This window comes from Monoraphidium neglectum, assembly GCF_000611645.1.
Source record: "Monoraphidium neglectum strain SAG 48.87 unplaced genomic scaffold scaffold00391, whole genome shotgun sequence".
Classification (NCBI taxonomy): Eukaryota; Viridiplantae; Chlorophyta; class Chlorophyceae; order Sphaeropleales; family Selenastraceae; genus Monoraphidium; species Monoraphidium neglectum.
This window is the reverse complement of record NW_014013237.1, coordinates 1-18,525: the sequence shown is the minus strand read 5'-3', so window position 1 is coordinate 18,525 and position 18,525 is coordinate 1. Positions and strand designations below refer to the sequence as shown.

Below are 18,525 nucleotides of genomic sequence, written 5' to 3'. Positions count from 1 at the left end.
GACACGAGGTCGACGGCGTCCGGGGGCAGGCGCTTGGAGAAGACCTTGGCCCAGGGGTGGGCCTTGATCTGGGGGAACTTGAACTCCGTGTAGTTGGGGTTCATCGCGTGGATCTCCTCCTTGGTGGGGGTGCCCAGGACCTGCGGTTGGTGCGTTGCCGTTGTGGTTGTCAGCGGCCGGGGGTGGTTGAGGGTTGCGCGCCCACGTGCCTGGGCTGGCGGTTGGCAGCAGCTCACAACAAGGGGCGCCAGTTGAACCCCAAAAATGGACCACTGCACACGTGTCAAGAGCGGGGGGTGGGGGTTCGCCAATCCAGGCAACTGCCAGATCTTGCTGGAACAGCAGATCCCAAGCACCGCTCCCCTGCTGTACAGCGGCTGTGCGAATCCAGCGCAGCGCCTCCCGCCGCTGCCATGATCCAATTCAACCCCTGCAGGGTGTAGAACCACAACCTCGCACATCACCACTCATGACACGCATGCAAGCACCCGTGCATGCACACACACACACACACACACACATATATCACGTACCTTGATGATCTCCACCAGCTGGTCCACTCCGCTCTCCCCCGGAAACATGGGGCTCCCCAGCAGCAGCTCCGCCAGAACGCAGCCCACGCTCCACACGTCGATTGCGCTCGTGTAGTCGGTGGCGCCAAAGATGAGCTCGGGGGCGCGGTAGTAGCGGCTGCAGATATAACTTATGTTGGGCTCCCCCTTGATCAGCACCTTTGTGAGGCATCAAGGGGGGGGGCACAAGGGAAGCACCCACGGTGCTTCAGATGCCTATTGTCTGCGGCTGCTGCTGCCGCCGCTGCACCACGCACCATCACACTGGCCCCTTGTCGCTTCGTCAATTGTTGCTGCCTATTGTTGCTGTTGACTTGGTTAGGCGAGGGGCTGCCCACACATGTGTCCGTTCTCGAATGCACCCACCTTGGCGCTGCCAAAGTCGCAGAGCTTGAGCTGGTGCGTCTCTGTGTTGACCAGCAGGTTCTGCGGCTTGATGTCCCGGTGGCAGATGCCATACCTGCAGCACATCCAGCACAAAAGGGGTCGGCGTGTCAGTGCTGCAACAACAATAACCACCACTAAACAACCGCTTGCCTTTCCCCACCCTGCCTTGAAGCGGTCGGAGCTGTGAAGCCTGCAGCACTGGCCCGCGAGGCGCCTGCGCGGTGCAAGCGGCCGCTCACTTGTGTATGTGGCCGAGGGCGCGGCACATCTGGTATGTATACAGCTTGACAAATATGGGCGGCATCCGTTGGTTGTTCTTGCTGTAGGACTTGCTGATCCTGAGGGATGCAGGTCCCACCAGCAGGACACCATAGTCAGGCAAGAGCAAGATCGTGCTCGGCCGCTCCCGTGCACGCTGCATGGAGCGCCAGCCAACGAGCGCCCGCCGCGGCTGTCCACGCCGACACCCAGGGTTGCTGCCGCGCCGCCGCTCACGACCGGGGCCCTTTGACGCGGCAAGTTGCACCGCGACCGCAGGGAGCTGCGCCGACGCCTCAGCCGCAGGCCAGCCCACCACGCCGACCGATCTTCACACGCTGCGGCCCCTCCCACACTCCCCTGCCGCGTCCCACTACCTGTAGACTGTGTCAGGCACGTACTCCAGCACCAGGTGCAGGAAGGTCTCGTCCTTCTCGGTCTGCGAGTAGAAGCACTGCTTGAGCTTCACGATGTTGGGGTGGTCCACCACCTTCATGATCTGCAGCTCCCGGTTCTTGAACCGCTTGTCCTGCAGCACCTTCTTGATAGCCACCTGGATCGCCCCAGAGCGGCGGCAGCAGCGGCGGGTTTTCGCAGGGGCGGGAGGCTTCGAGGCGGCACACAAAATCAGGAATAGACCGCGCCAAGTTCTCAAACTTGCCGTGCCGCTGCTTGCGAGGCCTGCCAATGATTCTGCAGCGGCTACACGCGGCCCCTTCGCAGGGAGCAAGGCTGCAGGCCCGGCGCGACGCGCTTGCAGGGACAACTCTGCTGCAACAGTTGGGTGTGCCAGCTTGCACGTCGCCCTAGGCTGCGCGGTGACCGCAGGCACAGACCCCAGATCCAGCCGCAACCCCGGCCAAAGTCGCAACCACAGCTGCCCGCCAGGTTCGTTTCGACAGCCACGCACCGTCTCCGCTGTCTCGAGACACGTTGCCTGAAACACGACGCCGAAGGAGCCGTTTCCGACGACCCGCTCTGTCGCAAAGTTGTATGTTTGCTTGCTGGCGCCCGATCCCGCCACCGCAGTGATCACGTGGCCGCCTGACCGGCCCTCGCTGTCAACCACTCGGCCCTCGAAGATCTGCGAAGCAAATGGGCCGCCGAGCGCCTGCGTCACCCACAGGAACGTGCTCAGCCGCCCTGTCGCGCGCTTTGCCGCTGGAACGCCGCTTCCATGCTGCTGATCATAGCCCTCTAATATGCAGAAGGACTGCAAGACAGCAATGCTGTCTTAGCTTCTCAAGGCTGGCCAATCTGTCGCTGCACTGGCCGGCAACAGCAGTTGCTCACCTGCTGCTCCGGGGGAGGTGGCTGCTGCTGACACCGCTGCTGTTCCCGTTGCTCTAGCGTGAGCTCCTTCATCCCCTGCTGCGCGCAACGTTGTCAAAAGGCGGCAGCGCACCGGCAACAACGCATCGCATTTCGCATACGGGCAACAGATGTCTGCAACAAGCGCACCACCAGCGCGCGGCGGGTGACGAGTCCTAGAAGTCCCGCTTCAGTGCAGGAGGCCACCCGGTACACTCCATACCTGCGGCACGGCCTCTGGGGCCGGGGGCTGGGGAAGGCTGCTCATCCCAGCCTGCGAGGGGCAGGGACGAGTTCGGTCAGCGAGCTGGCAATCGGCGAGCACAGGCCAGCAGTGCCCCCGCTCACGTTTGTCGCCACTCCCAAAGCCGAGATGGCCTCGCCACCTGCAACGTGGACCGTGGGGTGAGGAGGGACCAACATACCCAAAGCACAAGCGAGGCTGCACTGCATGCCCCTCCCATTCCCGCACCTCCAACTACGGGCGCGACTGCAGCTGTCTTTTTAGGTCCAGATCCCTGCATACCACAGTACACCGTCAGCCGCTGCATGCGCTACAGGAGAGAAACGCTGGTGCGGAGGCAAGCCTGCCCCGAACCTGCGCTATTTGTGGGGCCAGGCTCTCAGTTGCTTTTCCAAATCCAAGGCTGAACGGGGCCTTCAACCGGTCCATAGGCAGAGGCTGAACGCCTCTTGTGTGCAGCACCGCTGCTTGTGACAGTGATGATTCGCCCTGTAACGCCGTGAACAGCTAGTGAACACAACATATGTATGTGCGCACGACGACGTACGGTCGCGACCACCATCCTTGGGATCGAAGGCAGGAGCCAATGGGCACTCGCCGGGACACGGACACGAATGTTGGCACGTCCACGCGAGCCCAGGTGGCATCAGCACGCCTGTTTAGCACTCCGCATCCCCGCTGCTCTTTCGACGAGGATGGGCGGCCATCGTGCCACAGCGGGACCAGGCGGGTGCGCATTGATCAATTGAGCAGCTGCGCGGCACAACCGCTGTTTGTCTTGAGACACTGCCTGCGCTGCAGCATGTGACGCTGTGTACATGCAGATATTGGAGCAGCTATGGTCGGCTCAGGCAAGCCCAACCGGAATCAGGTGCCAATGTTCGGGCGGTACGACACCCAAATTTGGCGCCCCACTGAAATTGCTATTGGCCCAGGAATTTGAGATGCAATTGAGATGCTGTCGCGACACACTATCACAGCGTTGGTTTGATGGCACCTCGTGTGCACGTGCTGAAGGCCACTGTTCTTGCTGCCGACACCGAGGCAGCTGCTTGTCCGCGGAAGGGCGCGTGCCAACAGGCCAAGGCAACAGCCAAATGCGCGCCCGCAGCCGGAATCCACTGCTGCTCGGTTTTTCATAACGCATGCCAGCATGCAAGCCCGCCAACCTTTGTGCTGCCATCAACTGCTTGATATGGTCTTGATCAGGGGGCAAAAAGCTGCGCTATCGCTGAGAACGTGAGGTACTTCAAAGACATCATGTATGAATACGTGTAATCAAGGCGCGGCGTAGCATTTATTCACCACATCTTACCAAAAACTGCACTTCATTGTATCCTATCGTACCGCTCAGCGTATGGGCAGCTCTCAGAACCATGGGGCAAGGAATCTGAGAGCTAATAAGTTGACTTGTGATTGACCACAGGGCACCAAGAGGACACCAAGCCGAGGCTCACTGTGCCCCAGCATTTGCATGACGAAAACAACAACATTGCAGGGGTGACTGCATGCAAAGCCACTTGTCCCTCCCCGTCCCATTCAGCAAGTCACCAAGGAAGGCCGGTGACAGGGCGGCTAGGCCTTTGAGCCTTGGGGCTTCACGAGGTCGGCTCTCCACTCTAGCCATCAAGCAGCAGACTACATCATCCTGTTCACTTAACGAATCGTATCATCCACTGGAGTACCGTACTGTGCTCAGCCCGCTAGCTACTGACTCACTCTTGGCCGTCAGCGCAATCGAAGGCTCTTTTGCCAGGCCTCAACAAGCACTTCGTTATTGATCTGAATTGTGAGCTCGTCTGTGCTGGACTGAGTGCGAGGTTGCCAGTGGTGTCCTGCGAATCATGGGGTCCCGCGATGTGGTCTTTCGCGGGGCCTAGAACTACAAAGCAGCCATGCTGGACTTTCAGCCGGGCTTGCTCGCATCCGCGCACGGCGTTGGTTTCCTGGCCCCGCCGATGATGACGCTGGATGCACCCAAGCCGATTTCCAGCGCACTGCAGCGACCTGAACCAGCCATGCTGCCGTTCGGCCAGTCGACGCTCCATTATGCCGGCTGCGGCTGTCCGCCAGGGTGGCGCGAGCGCCAAGGCCGACGGCCGGCCGACGCCGCCGATGCCCTCGTCGCGCGCGCGCACGATGCAGTCGCCCGCGGCCTACTTGCGCCCAGCCGGCCCCTGCGCATCGCCTACGTTCTGCCGCACCACAATGTGACCGGCGGAATGAAAATGCTGCTTGAGCACATAGCGCTGCTGCGCGCGCGCGGCCACTTCACCATCGCCGTCCACCGCTCCGACGCGGCGCGCAGCGCCATGCCGCCATGGACGGCCGTGGTCCCGCACGCAGACGTGCTGTGCCGCATGCACCAGCGGCTGGCGGACGTGTACCCTGTCTCTGACATCGACGTCGTGGTGGTCGGGATTTACCATCAGGTGCGTGGGGCCGGCTGGCATGGGAGGTGTGTATGCAGCATTGGCATCCAGCATGAGACGCCACTCCGTCGGGCGTCGGGCCCCTGGCCCATCCCTTACCAGGCGCCGTCGCAGGGCAGGGGCGCCGTCGGGCCGCGGGCCGCGGTTTTCGGCTGCATGCCGCGCGTGCGAGCCGTGCGGCGCGGGCCCAAGGCGCGCAGCACTGCCGGGCAGCAGCAATCCTGTTGCCCCCCTCTTCGTTGCGACACGTGCGCCGCCGCGGTGCGCCGCCCCTCTATCACGCCCCTGCCCCGGGTCGCAGGTGGCAGAGATGCTGGTGGGCGTGGCGGCGCCGGTGCTGTATTGGGAGCAGGGGCACGAGTGGCTGTTTGGCGACCCTGTGCGCTTCCAGGTCGCCCAAAACTACTTGAAGCAGGACATGGTGCGTGTGACAGCGGATTGGGGCCGAGCGTGCTTTCATATTGGAGCAGTGCATGGGCCAGGGATGCTTGTGGACTGTCATAAAACGGCGAAATATGGAGAGCATGGCTTGGAGAGCACTGCATGCGGCCCGAGCGGCCCCATCCTACTGATGAACTCCTTTGCAGCCGCCTAGAGCGCCCACACCGCCCACGACCGCGTACGCATTCTACTCCTGGCCGCCAGCTGTTCCACATGGTGATGCACCTGCCGTGCGCCATGGCCGGCGTGTCCAGCGCGGTGCAGGACATCCTGGGGTCAGAGTTTGGACGCAGGGCGCTGCTGCTGCCCAACGCCATTGACTGCGAGCGCTTCAGCCCGGGCCGGCGGGAGCCGGAGGCGCCGGAGGCGCGCACGGTGTCGCTGCAAGGAGTGAGCGGCGCTTGGTGGGGGGCCTGTCGCAACTGACGCTTGGGTTGCGTTGCGCATGGCTGCGCTCTGCGCGACTGGCTGGCACCCATTCCATTGCACGCAGACCCCAGCTGCTGCAGTGCTCTCACCCGGCCCCTTCCTCACCCGCCTTTGTGTGCGCCCCGCAGCGCCTCACTGCCGTCCAGCCGCGCACGGTGCTGCTCGTTGGCAACCCCACCCTCCCTTTGAAGGGGTTCCCCACGGCCATCGCCGCGCTGTCCGCCGCCGCGCGCGTCCTGCCGCTGCACATCCGGTGGGTCTGCCAGCAGCGGCCGCTCGACGCTCTCGTCCCAAACCTGGCGGGCAGCGACCTGGACATTGAGTATGTGGTGGCACCCGGGCAGGACGAGCTGCCGCGGCTGTACCGCGGCCATGACGCTTTCATGTTCACAAGCAGGTGCGTAGCAGTTGGCAGCGTGCTGCGCATGCTTTGTATGATGTGCATCTGAGGTCATGCATGATAGCGGCATGACGAGATATAAAGGTGTGCAAGCACAGGCACCGTGCGCCTCATTTGACTTTGCAAGTGCTGCTTTTGACGAAATGAGGTGCAGCGTCGCGTGGCTGCGGCAGCGGGAAGGGCACTGCTAACGCGACATGAGGCACCCTATCGTTGTTTGCTTTCTTCTGTGTGATTGATCACACCCACTTGACACCAACGGGTTTATAAATCATCCAGATACGAGGCCTGGGGCATGCCTGTCCTCGAGGCCATGGCGTCTGGCGTGCCTGTCGTCACCACAGACTGCCTGGGGGTGCGCAGCTTTTGCCAGCACGGCGTCAACTGCCTCATTGCAGAGCCCGACGACGCGATGGGTGAGGGGGGTCTATTGCAGGCGAGGGTGGTGTTGGAGATGAGGTAGTGCGCCGCCTGGGAGGCGGCACGAGCCTTTCAAGAGGGCTGCCTGCTGGTGCCAGGACCCGTCTAACGGCGACGTGATGAGGCTGCCATTTGCGCATGGCTCGGTGCTGCTAGCTACGACCACGAAGTGTAGAGCCCAATGCTGCGCGGCGCCTGCATTCCGCGCCCCCCCTTTTGCAGGCCTGGCACGCAACCTACTGTCGCTGTTGGCGGACGACGTGCTCAGCGCCCGCCTTCGTGCCGCAGGCCGCGAGACCGCGCTTCGGCACACGCCAACCGCGACGGCGCGGGCCCTGGAGGAAATCTTGTACGCGCTCACGGCCTGTGGCAGCGAGCTGCTGCACCTGCGACAGGGCGCAGCGGCGGAGCTGCAGCTGGCGTGCACGTGGGCATCGTATGCGTGCACGCGACCGCAGCAGCAGCAGCAGCAGCAGGAGCAGCAGCAGCAGCAGCAGCAGCAGGAGCAGCAGGCGGCGGCGGCGGCGGCCTCTGCTGCCGCCGCGGCACAGCAGGCGCTAGCAGTGGCATTGGCAGAGGCGCAGCACACACAGCTGCAGCAGCACCAGGGGCTTTTGCAGCAACAGCAGCAGCAGCAACAGCAGCAGCAGCAGCAGCAGCAACAGCAGCAGCAGCAGCAACAGCAGCAGCAGCAGCAGCAGCAGCAGCAATGGATATCGCACCAGGAGCAGGCTGCTGCAGAGCTGACAGCGCTGCTGGGGATGGCTGGCTTCCCGCAGCAGCCACAGCTGCTGCTTCAGCTCCCGGGTCTGTGAGCGCCATATTTCGGCTTTCGCAAGGGCGACATTGACTTGCCCACTAGCGTGTGAGTCGTACAGCAAAGGTGGTTGGAGGCTGATCCTGGTCGCGCCAACAGCTTGATGGCGCATCACAAGGATCCTGGCCTCTGGTCACAAGTTTTAGCATTTGCCGACATTCTGTTGGGCAGTTGCTCAGATGCCATGGGTCGGCACGCTGGTAGATCTTATCTCAGCCCTGAATTTTGTTCAGCCCGGTTGTCAACATTGCCAATTGACTTGTCGACACATTCATTTTTGCCTGAAAAAGTGAGTAGAGGCGGTCCTCACAGGGTTGACCTTGTGAACGCAGCACAGCTTGAAATGCACGTGCACGCATGCGCAGCAGCCAAAGCCACGATGTGGAAGGCTTCCTGTAATTCATGTACATCGGTGGAGAGTTCTTCCATGGATTTTTTCCCCACTCCAGTCCGACGTGGCACCGGTTCTGTCGCCCGCCTGATTCTGTTTGCAGCTGCTGTGAACCGGGCCGTGTCGGTGCCGGACCTTGCCCTGGTGTAAGACTCGTATACACCAGCAGTGACCAGGGGCCTGCAAACCTTGAGTGGACCACCATGGTGGCATGGCGCTAGGCCGGGATGCAACACCAACTAGCAGTAGGCGGAGGGAAAACTAGCGAGGCAAAACTGGCAGGAACCTGGTTGATGGCAGTTGGACAACTGCAGGTGTGTGGGGCTGATAGATTATATCGATGTTTCAACCGGCGAGCTTGTGGTGGCACGTCATGGATGTTGGGTTTGGAGGTCGGGGAGCGGCGCATATATATCATGATGGGCGCCACATCATGTGAGCCAGCCCCCCCCCCCCTCCGACACTGCCATCACGCACTGGCCACAAGTAGGGCTCTACGCAATCAATACGAATTGATCTCGTTTCTTGACTATTGTTTGGCTGTGGGTGAACCCCTGAGGCGCACTCGATTTCGCATTGACACTCGGCGCCCCTTGGTTGCCCGGGACGGGCCCTCTCGTCCGAGTCTTGTCGTGCGTCACTCGCTTACATCGTGTTGATTTTCAGCAATTCGCCTCGCTCGTTCGAGGTCGGCACAGATCGCCTTCATCGAAGGCGGCCTGCAGCTAGATGGAGGAAGTGTCGTTGCGGCCAGGGGGCAACATCTCCCTGCGCCCCGGCGGCGCGGCACTCTCGCCTTTCTCTGCCCTTGGCAAGGGAGCTGGCCATGCGCTCAGGAGCAGAATCGTGAGTGCCCGCCGGCGCTCACTGTGCCTGCCCTGGATCGCACTCGCAGTGGATGCAGCAGAGTTATAATCCCTCCATTGTCACTCGCAGGCCTCCGCCCCCGCAGCGGTGGCAGCCGAGGGCCCCAAAAAGCCTCCGGGGCAGGTCATTCGGTACAACAAAGAGTTCCTGCTGCGATTCATGGAGGTGCGGAGAAGGCATGGATCGTGATCAGGGTCGCAGGGGGTACAAACCTGGTCGGCAGCGATGTGACGGCTCCGGTTGCAGCGCCGGTGCCGCGCTGCTTGCGCGCGCGCGGTGTGACACTGCAAGTCTGCCGACGCGGGACGCCGGTTGCCCTCCACACTCTCCGCAGAAGTACACCAAGTGCCCAATTGACCTGCAGCAGCTGCAGCTGGAGATTGTGATCTCTGAGGAGTCTGAGCGCGACGTCCAGCGCCAGTCGCTGCAGCGCGTGGCCGAGGAGGTCGACGACCGCGACTGGCGCTCGCGCGCCCCAGCGTCAGACGAGCCTGCCTGGGCCTCTGGCCAGGGGCAGCAGCAGCAACAACAGCAGGAGAGGTCGCAGCAGCGGGGCCCGCAGCAGCAGCAGCAGGCGCAGAACGCGGGCGGGGGCCAGGGTCAGCAGCAGGCGCAGGCCCAGCAGCAGGGCAAACAGCAGGGGCAGCAGCAGTGGCAGGGCGGCAAGGTGAGCTTGTCTGAGCGCGCAGCAGCATCGAACCCTGTTGGCACGCACGGATGCCGGTCACCGCATGCCACTGATCACTGCGCGTGGCACGCACCTGGGGCTGTGAAGGAATCTGTTTGGCCTGCGTCCGCCGGCTATCCGAAGGTGGCGAGGGCCCAAGCGAGCGGCAGAAGGTCAATGCAGTCTTGCTTACAGGCCGCCCTGGTTGCGTCGAACGTGCGCGACTCTGGGTTGTCCCCTGCCGCATCGACAATCCTTGTCCCGGGGTCCGCAGGAGCTGCCGAAGATCCAGAAGGCAGAGGACCTCGGGCGGCAAAAGTACGTGGTCGGCGCGGCGGTGGAGGGCAATGACAGGGTGAGAGGCCGGCGGGGCGTGGGTAGTGGACAGCAGACCCGAGCGCAGCTGCCGCTGTGAGCGGGCGTTGCCGTGCGGCTTCCGCGCACGGGCCGGCCAGCCACAACCGATTGTGGCGCGGCTGCGGCCGGCCGGCTGGCAGCTGCGGCGATCACGCACTGCAGATGCATGCATCATGGCAGCGTGTCATGGCAAGGGGGGCCAGCCCCAAGTCCAGGGCGCTCATAGCAGTTGCGGCAGCGGTGTTGATGCGCAGCCGCCCACATCGCCTCCGAGTCCCCATTGGCACATCAGGGATGTTGGCGCGTACACCTTTGAACCCCCTGAAACACGCATGCACACGCATGCTCCGACTCACCCACACACACCTGCGCGCGTGCGCGGCCCCTCGGCCCCAGGCGATCCGCTCGGTCAAGGGCATCCTGAACAAGCTGACGCCCGAGAAGTTTGACCGCCTGCTCGCCCAGCTGCTCTCCGTCATCACCAACGCCGCCATCCTCAAGGCCACTATCGCGCTCGTGTTTGAGTCGGCCGTCGCGCAGCCCACGTTCTGCGCCATGTATGCCGACCTCTGCCTGCACCTGTCGCGCGAGGTGCCCGAGTTCCCGCCGGGCGAGGGCGACACGCGGCCGATCAAGTTCAAGCGCATGCTGCTGAACACGTGCCAGGACGAGTTTGAGGGCGTGGCGGAGGCGCGGGAGGTGCGGCGCGGCGCGGCGCGGGGCGGCTGGCGGGACCGGGGCCGGGGCCGCCGGCGGCAGCGGCGGCCCGCAGCTGCTGCGACGCGCCCCCCCTCGCTGTGACGGCGGCGGGTACACACGGTGCTGCGGCGGCGCGAGCCGTCGGGCTTGCGCGTGCCGCGCAGCTTCTTGTCGCTGGCCCGGGCCTTGCGTCGCAAACAGCCCCGCCCTCTTCGTTTCGCCCTCTTACCTCGCCCTCACACCCCGCCTGCCGCCCCTCCCGACCCGCTTCCGACCCGCCCCCGCCCATCTCCACAGGAGCTGCAGCAGATCAGTGACGCGCAGGAGCGCGCCGCGGCCGAGAAGCGCGTCAAGACGCGCACCATGGGCACGGTGCGGCTGATTGCTGAGCTGTACAGGCAGGAGGTCGTCAAGGAGAACATCATATTGGTGTGCATCAGGGAGCTGCTAGAGGCAGCGAACCCCAAGTCCGTGCCGGCAGAGGTGAGGGGGCGCGCCGGCGGGGCCGGGGGGTGTCGAGGCTGGCGGGGCGGGGCGGCGCGGGGCGCGGCGTTTGATGCAGTGAGGCATGGCGGAGCGGCGATGCGCGTCTCGGGGGGGCTGGCAGGGCGGGGCGCGGCAGTTCGCACAGGGAGGCGAGGGCAAGGGGCGAGAGCGTGACTCGGCGCGCTGGTGGCTGGGGCCTGTGCGCGGGGCTGACACGAGGCAGGCGGGGACTGGGGACCGCCGCGCGACGCGTGCGGTGCGGTGCGCCGCGCCAGCCGGCCCGTCCTGGCAACGGCGCCGCGGGGACGCCCCTGACCGCGGAAACCCTGACCACCCCCCCCCCCAGGACTCTATCGAGGCGGCGTGCGAGATGATCACGATCTCGGGCAAGGCCCTGGCCGCCAGCGAGGACAAGAAGACGCGCGACGCGCTGGACGGCTACATGGCGCGCCTGCAGCGCCTGCAGGACGCCAAGGAGCTCAGCAGCCGCATCCGCTTTGTCGTGCGGGATGTCGTGGACATGCGGCGCAACAAGTGGTGCGCGCCCAGGGGGGGAGGGGGGGCCGGGAACGGAGGGGTGGCCGGAGGGGTGCAGGCTCGGGCGGGGTGCAGGGGGCGTGCTCGTGGTCTTGCCGGGGCTGCAGGTCTGGGAGGGCGAAAGCGGGCGAGCGGCGCGGCAGCAGGGACGTCTGCACTTAAACGCAAGCCGCGGCCGGAGGGGCCTGCACGGCCGCCAGCCGCTCGTCGGCGCTGCGCCTCCTCATCCTCAAGGTCCCCCGGGCCAATCCCTGGCCTCGTCCAAGCCGACGCCCCCACCCCTGCTTCCCCACCGCCCCAGGGTGCCGCGCCGCGAGACGTTCACGGCCAAGAAGCTGGACGAGGTGCACGCGGAGGCGGAGGCGGAGCTGGGCATGGTCACCGTCGCGCGCATCGCCGACCTGCCCGCGCTGCCGGTGCAGGTGCGTGTTGTTTTCTGCTGGCCCAGCTTGGGTGCGGCGGTGTGCGGGAGTGGACGCGGGCACGGTAGTGGGCACGCTTGCAGGCGGCCCGCGCGGTAGTGGTATGTTGCCCGGTGCGGGTGTGACCGCGGGCGCGGCGCTACGAGAGGAGGGAGCTATTGAAGCAGTCGCGCGGCAGCGCCCGAGGCGGCGTGGTGCCAGCGTTTGGGCGCCTGCCCTCCGGGCCTCGACCTGGGCGTAGGGCGAGGCTGGTGGGGCGTCCCGCAGCCGCTCTGTCACTCACCACCTCTCGGCGCCGCTGACCACCCCTTGCGCGCTCTCACGTCCGCTTTTCGCCCCCCCCCCCCAATTTGCGTGTGCGCTCCCTGCAGAGGGCGGGCCTGACGCAGGACGACTTCAGCCTGCTGCCCCCTCTGCGCGGCGGCGACGAGGGCTGGGAGTTTGTGGGCAAGCGCAGCGGCGGCCCCCGGGCCTTTGCCGGCAGCAGCGCCCTGGTGGGCGAGTACCGCCCGCCGGAGCCGCTCGCCAGGCCGGCGCCGCGGCCCGCGGCACCGGCGCCCGCCGCCGCGGCGCCTGCGGCCGCGCCCGCTGCAGCTGCCAGGTGCGCGTCTGCACAACGCCCGCCCCTCCCTGTCCCCTGCCTGCGCCACCGCCAGGCACTCGGCCTCGCTCCGGCTCAAACTCCAGCCCCTGCCTTGCCCCGCCCCACTCGCCCTGATCCGATCTTCTCCCGCCGGTCAACCCCTCAACGCACCGCCGATCCTCCCTCAACCACCCGTTCACCTCCCCCCACCACCCAGGCCCGCCGCATCTGGCAAGCCCCTCGGCCCCGACGACATTGAGTCGAAGTCAAAGTCGCTCTTCCGCGAGTTTGCGTCCGTCGGCGACTTTTCAGAGGCGGCCACCTGCGTGCGGGAGCTGCGGGACGCGCCAAAGGCGGCCGGCGTGGTTGACCTGTCCGGCGTCGTGGTCACCGGCCTGTCGGAGGTGTTCGACGCGACCGCGGAGAAGCAGCAGGCGGCGCTCGCGGGGCTGGTGGTGCGGCTGGCGGCGGAGGGGGTGGTCAAGGGGGCGGAGCTGTTGAAGGGGCTCGCGCACTATACGGAGGGGCTGGAGGACCTGAGGTGCGGGCGTGTGCATTGGTTTTCAGGGGGTTTTGGCATCGAGGGTTTGTCGGTGGCATCATGCAGCTGTGTAAGGGGGCTGTCATCGCGTCTGTGATATGGGGTCTGGGTCGGGCGCGGCTTCATCGGTGGGGTGTGGTGGCTTGTTGGGGCCGTTTCAAGGGGGAGTTTGGGAGTGTTGGTTCAAGGGCACAAGAACAGGGCCGGGTCTGGAGCCGTTGCGCGGCTTGACTGGCGCCACGGGCATGGCGCGGGAGTTCAAGCCGCTGCGCGGCTTGGGCCTCGGCCGCAGACGAGCGCTCGCCCGCGGGTCGGTGCCCCATCGCGCCCCTTCCGTCTCCTCCCTCAACCAAGCCCGAAGCGCGCACACACACACACACACGCACACACACACGCACACGCACACCGCCCCTCCCCTCTCACAGCCTGGACATCCCAAAGGCCCCCGAGCTGCTGGGCCGCGTCGTCGGCGCCGCCGCCGCCAAGGGCGCCCTCGCGCTCTCCGAGCTGCCGCAGCTGCTGTCGAAGTGCGAGGGCGCGGAGCCCAAGCGCAAGCTCGCCGGCGCGGCGTTCAGGGCGGCCGCGGCGGAGGGCGGCGGCGATGCCAAGCTGGCGCAGCTGTGCGCGGCGGCGGGCATCAGGGCGGGCGAGTTTCTGAAGGCTGATGAGTTTGATGGGGACCTGCCCAGCGTCGAGGACTGGCTCAAGTCGGAGGGCCTCTCCGCGGTGCCCATCTGAGCCGGTGGCGGTGTTTCGGGGGGAGGGAGGGCGCAGCAAGCCCGCAGCCGCCCCGCGCAAGGGGGAGGTGCGCGTGCGCGTGTACATGCGCGCCTGCACTGCGCATGCGTGCTGCACGCGCGCGCCAGCACGGCGGGGATCAGCAGCGGCGGGCGGCGCGGGAGGGTTGCGGGCTTGAGCAGGAGGCGGCACGCTCCGCTTGCATGGTGCGTGTTTGCGCCGCGCCCCAGCGTGTGTGGGCCCGCGGCGCCTTCTGAGGGTGGGTTTGGCGGCATGGTGGCGGCGCTGTCCTTAGCCACTGCCAATCACAGTCTTGTTGTATGTGACGGCACCCGCCGGCGAGCCTGCAGGCGTGCGCGCGGGCGCGCGTCGCACGCGGCAGTGCCTGCGGTGCGCCCTGAGAGCCGGCAGCCCAGCGGCCGCATTGGGCGGCTGCGCGTCGCCGCGGTTTGTCGGTCAAAGTGTTCTTGTTCCAGAGCGTGTGTGCGTTCGTTTGAGTAACTCCTGCCAATGGGCCTGTGTTCGCTCACTGCTTCTTCACTTGCGTCAGCACGACAGCAGAAAAGTGCGGGTCTGTGCAGCATTGAAGCCGGGTCTCAGCCTGCCCATGACGGCCCTTAAAGGTGCACATGCGAACCTTGGAACCTGAACCTCATTAGCCCATTGTTACATACAGCTCCAAGTTCTCAGTTCTGGGTACGGTCTGCACCAGGGACCAAAGCCAATGATGTGGGAAAACGACCAGGCAAAGGGCAGAGACCATGCATTCAAAAGGGCACATTGAACGGGGAATTTGTTGGTTGGCTAGGGAGTCTGTGCCTTGAGGTGCTGTTATGAGAGCCAATTCGAGAACCTGGGCAGCCTCAAGCGCCACCCTGAGCAGGGGGCGGGGTCCAGTGAAAAACGAGTGCGGTGGTGCGCGCCTACAACGGATGGGAGGACGGCCTGCTGCGCGCGTTGCTGCGCAAGGTGCAGCGAAATAGCCTGAAATTGGCCAAGACCCATACCCCAACCCTGCATGGTCCCTGGTAAAAGGGAAACTACGGCAATGCCTTCTGCTGGCGCATGTTTTCTACAGCAGCTCAGGCAGGTTCCAAGTAATTGAGGTGGGCGCAGCCCTCAACACCCCCAACAGGCTGTCGCAGGAGGGGGGCTGACCGCTAGCGCCGTGCGCCCGGCGGAGCAGCGCCCCCATAGCCCTGCGTAACAACCTTGAACAAACGCCCCCGCAAGGATGCGATCTTGGACTTCTCCCTGAAACCTGAAATTGTGTTGGTCGACGAGGAGTTGGATCCCCCAAACAGCGCGTTATGAAGAGGGGGCCACCGACATACTGAACCATCGCCCCCTACGAGCACCTGTGCCCGCGCCGCAGGCGGCCGCCACCGACCCACGAGCCCACCAGCCCGCCGGCTGCCGCCGCGGCAACCACGCCTGCGGTCGCTGCTGCCGCCGCTGCTGCTACCCTGATCCAAGTGCAGCGCCGGCCGCCGCCGCGGGCTGGATCAGAGCCTGCGGCCCTGAGCCCGTCATCGCTCTCGCGCCCCTCGTCGCTCGCAGCACCCTCACTGCTGGCGCGCATGCCCAGGCTTTGCAGCCGCTGTGGCGTGCGCACCGGCGACGCGTCGTCCGCCTGCAGGCGTCGCAGGATGAAGCTGCCGGCCCGGCTGCTGCCGCTGCTGGCGCCGCTGCTGTTACGCCTCAGCAGGCGCGCCGCCCCGGCGCCAGGCTCAGGGCCGGGCGTCACAGGCTGCGGGGTCGAGACCCCGTCGGTGGCACTCGCATCGCCGCTCGGCTCCAGAGAGGCCCGCTGATGGGCCTGAATTGCCGCCAGCTGCTCCTGCAGGCGGGCAGCTTCAGACCGCGCTGCCTCCAAGACCACCACCGCCGCTGCCTCTGCGCTCCGCCGCTCTGCCCTCTCACGCTCCAGCTGCTGCTGCAGGCGTCCGCACTCCCGCCGCTGCCGCCGACTCTCATCCTCGGCCGCCGCGAGCGACACAGCCAGCGCCTCGGCGGCCACCCGCCTCTCTGCCTGCTCAGCTGCGACCTGTTGCTGCATCTGCTGCAGCTGCGCCGCGGCTTCAGACGCCGTCGCAGCGGCGGCCACTACGAACGCCGCCGCCTGCTGTCCCACGCGCTGCAGCTCTGCAGTGTGCGCCTGCTGCTGCTGCTCTCCCCGACTGAGCTCCTGAGCCAAGGCCGCCTCTGCTGCGGCCTGTGCCTGCTGCGCCGCCACCTTGGCCGCACGCTCGTGCTCAGCCTCCTCCTGTGCCGCCGCCACCTGCTCCGCCGCCCGCGCGGCAGCCGCCTTGGCCGCCGCGAGTGACTCGGCAGCCACCGCCTCGGCTGAGGCGGCCGCACCCTCAGCGGCGGCTGCGCGCGCGTCGGCCGCCCGCACGCCTTCCTCTGCCTCCCGCTGCCCCTGGCGCGCCAGGGCCTCCGCCTGCTGCAGCTGCGCCACACGCTCCCTCACCACAACAAGGCCGCCCTCCATGGCGGCCACCCTCTCTTCAAACCTCTGCACGCCCAGCCGCGCGCCCTCCAGCTGCGCCGCGAGCTGCAGGCGCTCTGCCTCGGCCTGCTGCTGGCCGGCGCGCGCCGCCGCCGCCGCCGCCTGTTGCGCCGACAGCCGCTCCTCGGCCACCGCGAGCTGGCTGCGCAGCTCCACTTCCAGCTTGCGGGGTGCCACCGGCAGGCTGCGCGCTGGCATCACCTTCACTGGTCTGCGCTCAAGCTGACCAGTCAGGTAGGCGACGCGTGCGCGCAGCCCTCGGATCTCGCCGGCGGCCTTCTCAGCGGCAGCATGGCTGGAAGCAACCTCGCCCCTCTGCCTTTCGAGCCGCGCGGCGGCCTCGCACCGCGCCGCGACGGCTGCCGACTCAGCGGCTGCAACCCGCACGGCCTGCTGCGCCTCGCGCGCCTCAGCAGCAGCCGCGCGCACAGCCTGGTCCGCTGCAAGCACCCCGGCCGCATCGGCGCGCGCCGTTTGCTGCGCCCACGCGTCCTCGGCGGCTGCGGCGCGCGCTTCGTGGCTTGCTGCGTCCGCCTCTGCCCGCCGCAGCTGCTCCTGAAGCAACTCGTTCTCCACGGCGAGCACGTCATTGGTGCGCCGCCTGCGCCGCAGCAGCGTCTCCGCCGCAATGCGGCCCTCGCACTCCTTCTCGGCTGCGGCCTCGGCCTCAAGGAGCCGCGCCACCGCCTCTTCCTGGCGCAGCTGCTCCTGCAGAGCGGCAAACTCGAGTCCATCTGAGAAGGCATCGGCGACCAGGACGGCCACGTCAGCGGAGCACATGCGGGCGCCGACCGGCACGGCAACTGGAACCTTGGGCCCCGAGGCGCCTGCCAGTGACTCTGCGCCGCCGTCTCCCTGGGCCGTGTCAAGGGGCTGGACGGCCTGTCGGGCGGGAATGGGATGCGTGACCGCGATCAGGAGTAAGGTTTTGTTAAAAGGAGTACCAGGCTGGCTGCGGGGCGGCGGCGGCAGGGTTGAGCCGGGCAGAGCGCTATGTCTAGCGTGCCCACATGCCCGCTCACCTGCAAAAGGAAACCGCCCTCCTGCCGGCCCTTGATGTCCTGCCGCTGCACACCGGCAACCTCCTCGCGAGCCGCGCCGCTGCGGGCGTCGAGATCCGCCTGGCTTTCACCATCGACGTTCGCTGCGCCAGCTCCCTGGGAGCGGGCGTCCCTAGCACAGGCGGTGGCCTCGGCCTCGGCCTCGGCTGTCACGACCGTCTTGCCGCTCTTGAACTTGGCAACCACACCGACGTGGGACACCTTCCCTGCTGCTGGGTGCTTCGGTGCGGTGCAGGGCTTCTGCGGCAAGGTGGCACACAAAGCAAGGTTAGGGGTGTCGGCAGGGAACTTCAGGCAGTGGGACGGCGAGCCAGATTACGTTTGATCAGGACATGAGAGGAACAGCAGTGCAACAGTCGGTGGACGATATCAGGTGAATGGAGTGTCGCTTACGCAACTCTGGTGGCGGGATGCCTGCACAGTGTAGTGAGGCACATGCCGTTGCCCCATGTGAGCAGAAGTGCTTTGCAGCACATGGTCAAAACTTCCGCTGGCCTCCGCTTTGCAATGCAGAAATTTCATTGCTGCCGAGTAATCCTCTGTCCCTCACCTCTTTGGGAGGGCGGCGCTTGGGGCCTGTCGCTCTCATGCCACCAGCCATGCGGCAGGTGGCCCTGACCAGCCTCAGAAGTTCCAGGTCAAAGGCGGGCCCCTCAATCTTGCCCGGGCGTGTGGCAGCCACCTGAACACGAGGGAGGAGGAAGGGCGATGGCGGGACAGGTGATGATGCTGAGGCACACACAACAGCCCTACATATGTACGCACCCGCAGCTGGCAACTTGCGTGTTGCGGGGGATGCCCTGCATCAATCAAAGGCCAACAATCTGTCCAAGATAGATAGATAGATAAGTTACTCATACCATAGCATCACTGCCATCGGCCTCGCGCTCATTAGAGCGGACCTCCTCATTCCTAACCTTCCAACGAATCTGCCAGCAAGCATACACATAAGG

The 18,525-nt window shown here is 65.8% G+C and overlaps 4 protein-coding genes across 4 annotated transcripts in view; 2 read left to right on the top strand and 2 right to left on the bottom strand.

The window, feature by feature from the left end:
- Nucleotides 1-2,582, bottom strand: part of MNEG_3194 (glycogen synthase kinase 3 beta) — a gene marked incomplete at both ends in the record, with an annotated part of 2,946 nt that extends 364 nt beyond the window's left edge. The window contains 7 exons of the mRNA XM_014048330.1: nt 15-140; nt 534-731; nt 939-1,032; nt 1,199-1,297; nt 1,595-1,770; nt 2,128-2,301; nt 2,511-2,582. Of these exons, the coding sequence (XP_013903784.1) occupies nt 15-140; nt 534-731; nt 939-1,032; nt 1,199-1,297; nt 1,595-1,770; nt 2,128-2,301; nt 2,511-2,582 (939 nt within the window). The remainder of the gene's footprint in view (nt 1-14; nt 141-533; nt 732-938; nt 1,033-1,198; nt 1,298-1,594; nt 1,771-2,127; nt 2,302-2,510) is intronic.
- A 2,085-nt stretch (nt 2,583-4,667) lies between these two features.
- On the top strand, nt 4,668-7,709 carry MNEG_3193 (glycosyl transferase group 1; the record flags this gene model as incomplete). Its single annotated transcript, XM_014048329.1, has 6 exons — nt 4,668-5,204; nt 5,506-5,625; nt 5,850-6,035; nt 6,203-6,471; nt 6,754-6,890; nt 7,117-7,709. The coding sequence occupies 6 exons, from the start codon at nt 4,668-4,670 to the stop codon at nt 7,707-7,709; spliced, it is 1,842 nt and encodes a 613-aa protein (XP_013903783.1).
- A 1,419-nt stretch (nt 7,710-9,128) lies between these two features.
- MNEG_3192 (Eukaryotic initiation factor iso-4F subunit p82-34) lies at nt 9,129-13,999 on the top strand (the record flags this gene model as incomplete). Its single annotated transcript, XM_014048328.1, has 10 exons — nt 9,129-9,134; nt 9,304-9,636; nt 9,911-9,991; nt 10,390-10,692; nt 10,990-11,175; nt 11,525-11,715; nt 12,017-12,137; nt 12,509-12,738; nt 12,938-13,261; nt 13,687-13,999. 10 exons carry the CDS (start codon nt 9,129-9,131, stop codon nt 13,997-13,999), a joined length of 2,088 nt encoding a protein of 695 aa, XP_013903782.1.
- A 1,348-nt stretch (nt 14,000-15,347) lies between these two features.
- MNEG_3191 (hypothetical protein) lies at nt 15,348-18,173 on the bottom strand (the record flags this gene model as incomplete). Its single annotated transcript, XM_014048327.1, has 3 exons — nt 15,348-17,393; nt 17,534-17,812; nt 18,123-18,173. The coding sequence occupies 3 exons, from the start codon at nt 18,171-18,173 to the stop codon at nt 15,348-15,350; spliced, it is 2,376 nt and encodes a 791-aa protein (XP_013903781.1).
- Between the last annotated feature and the right edge of the window lie 352 nt (nt 18,174-18,525).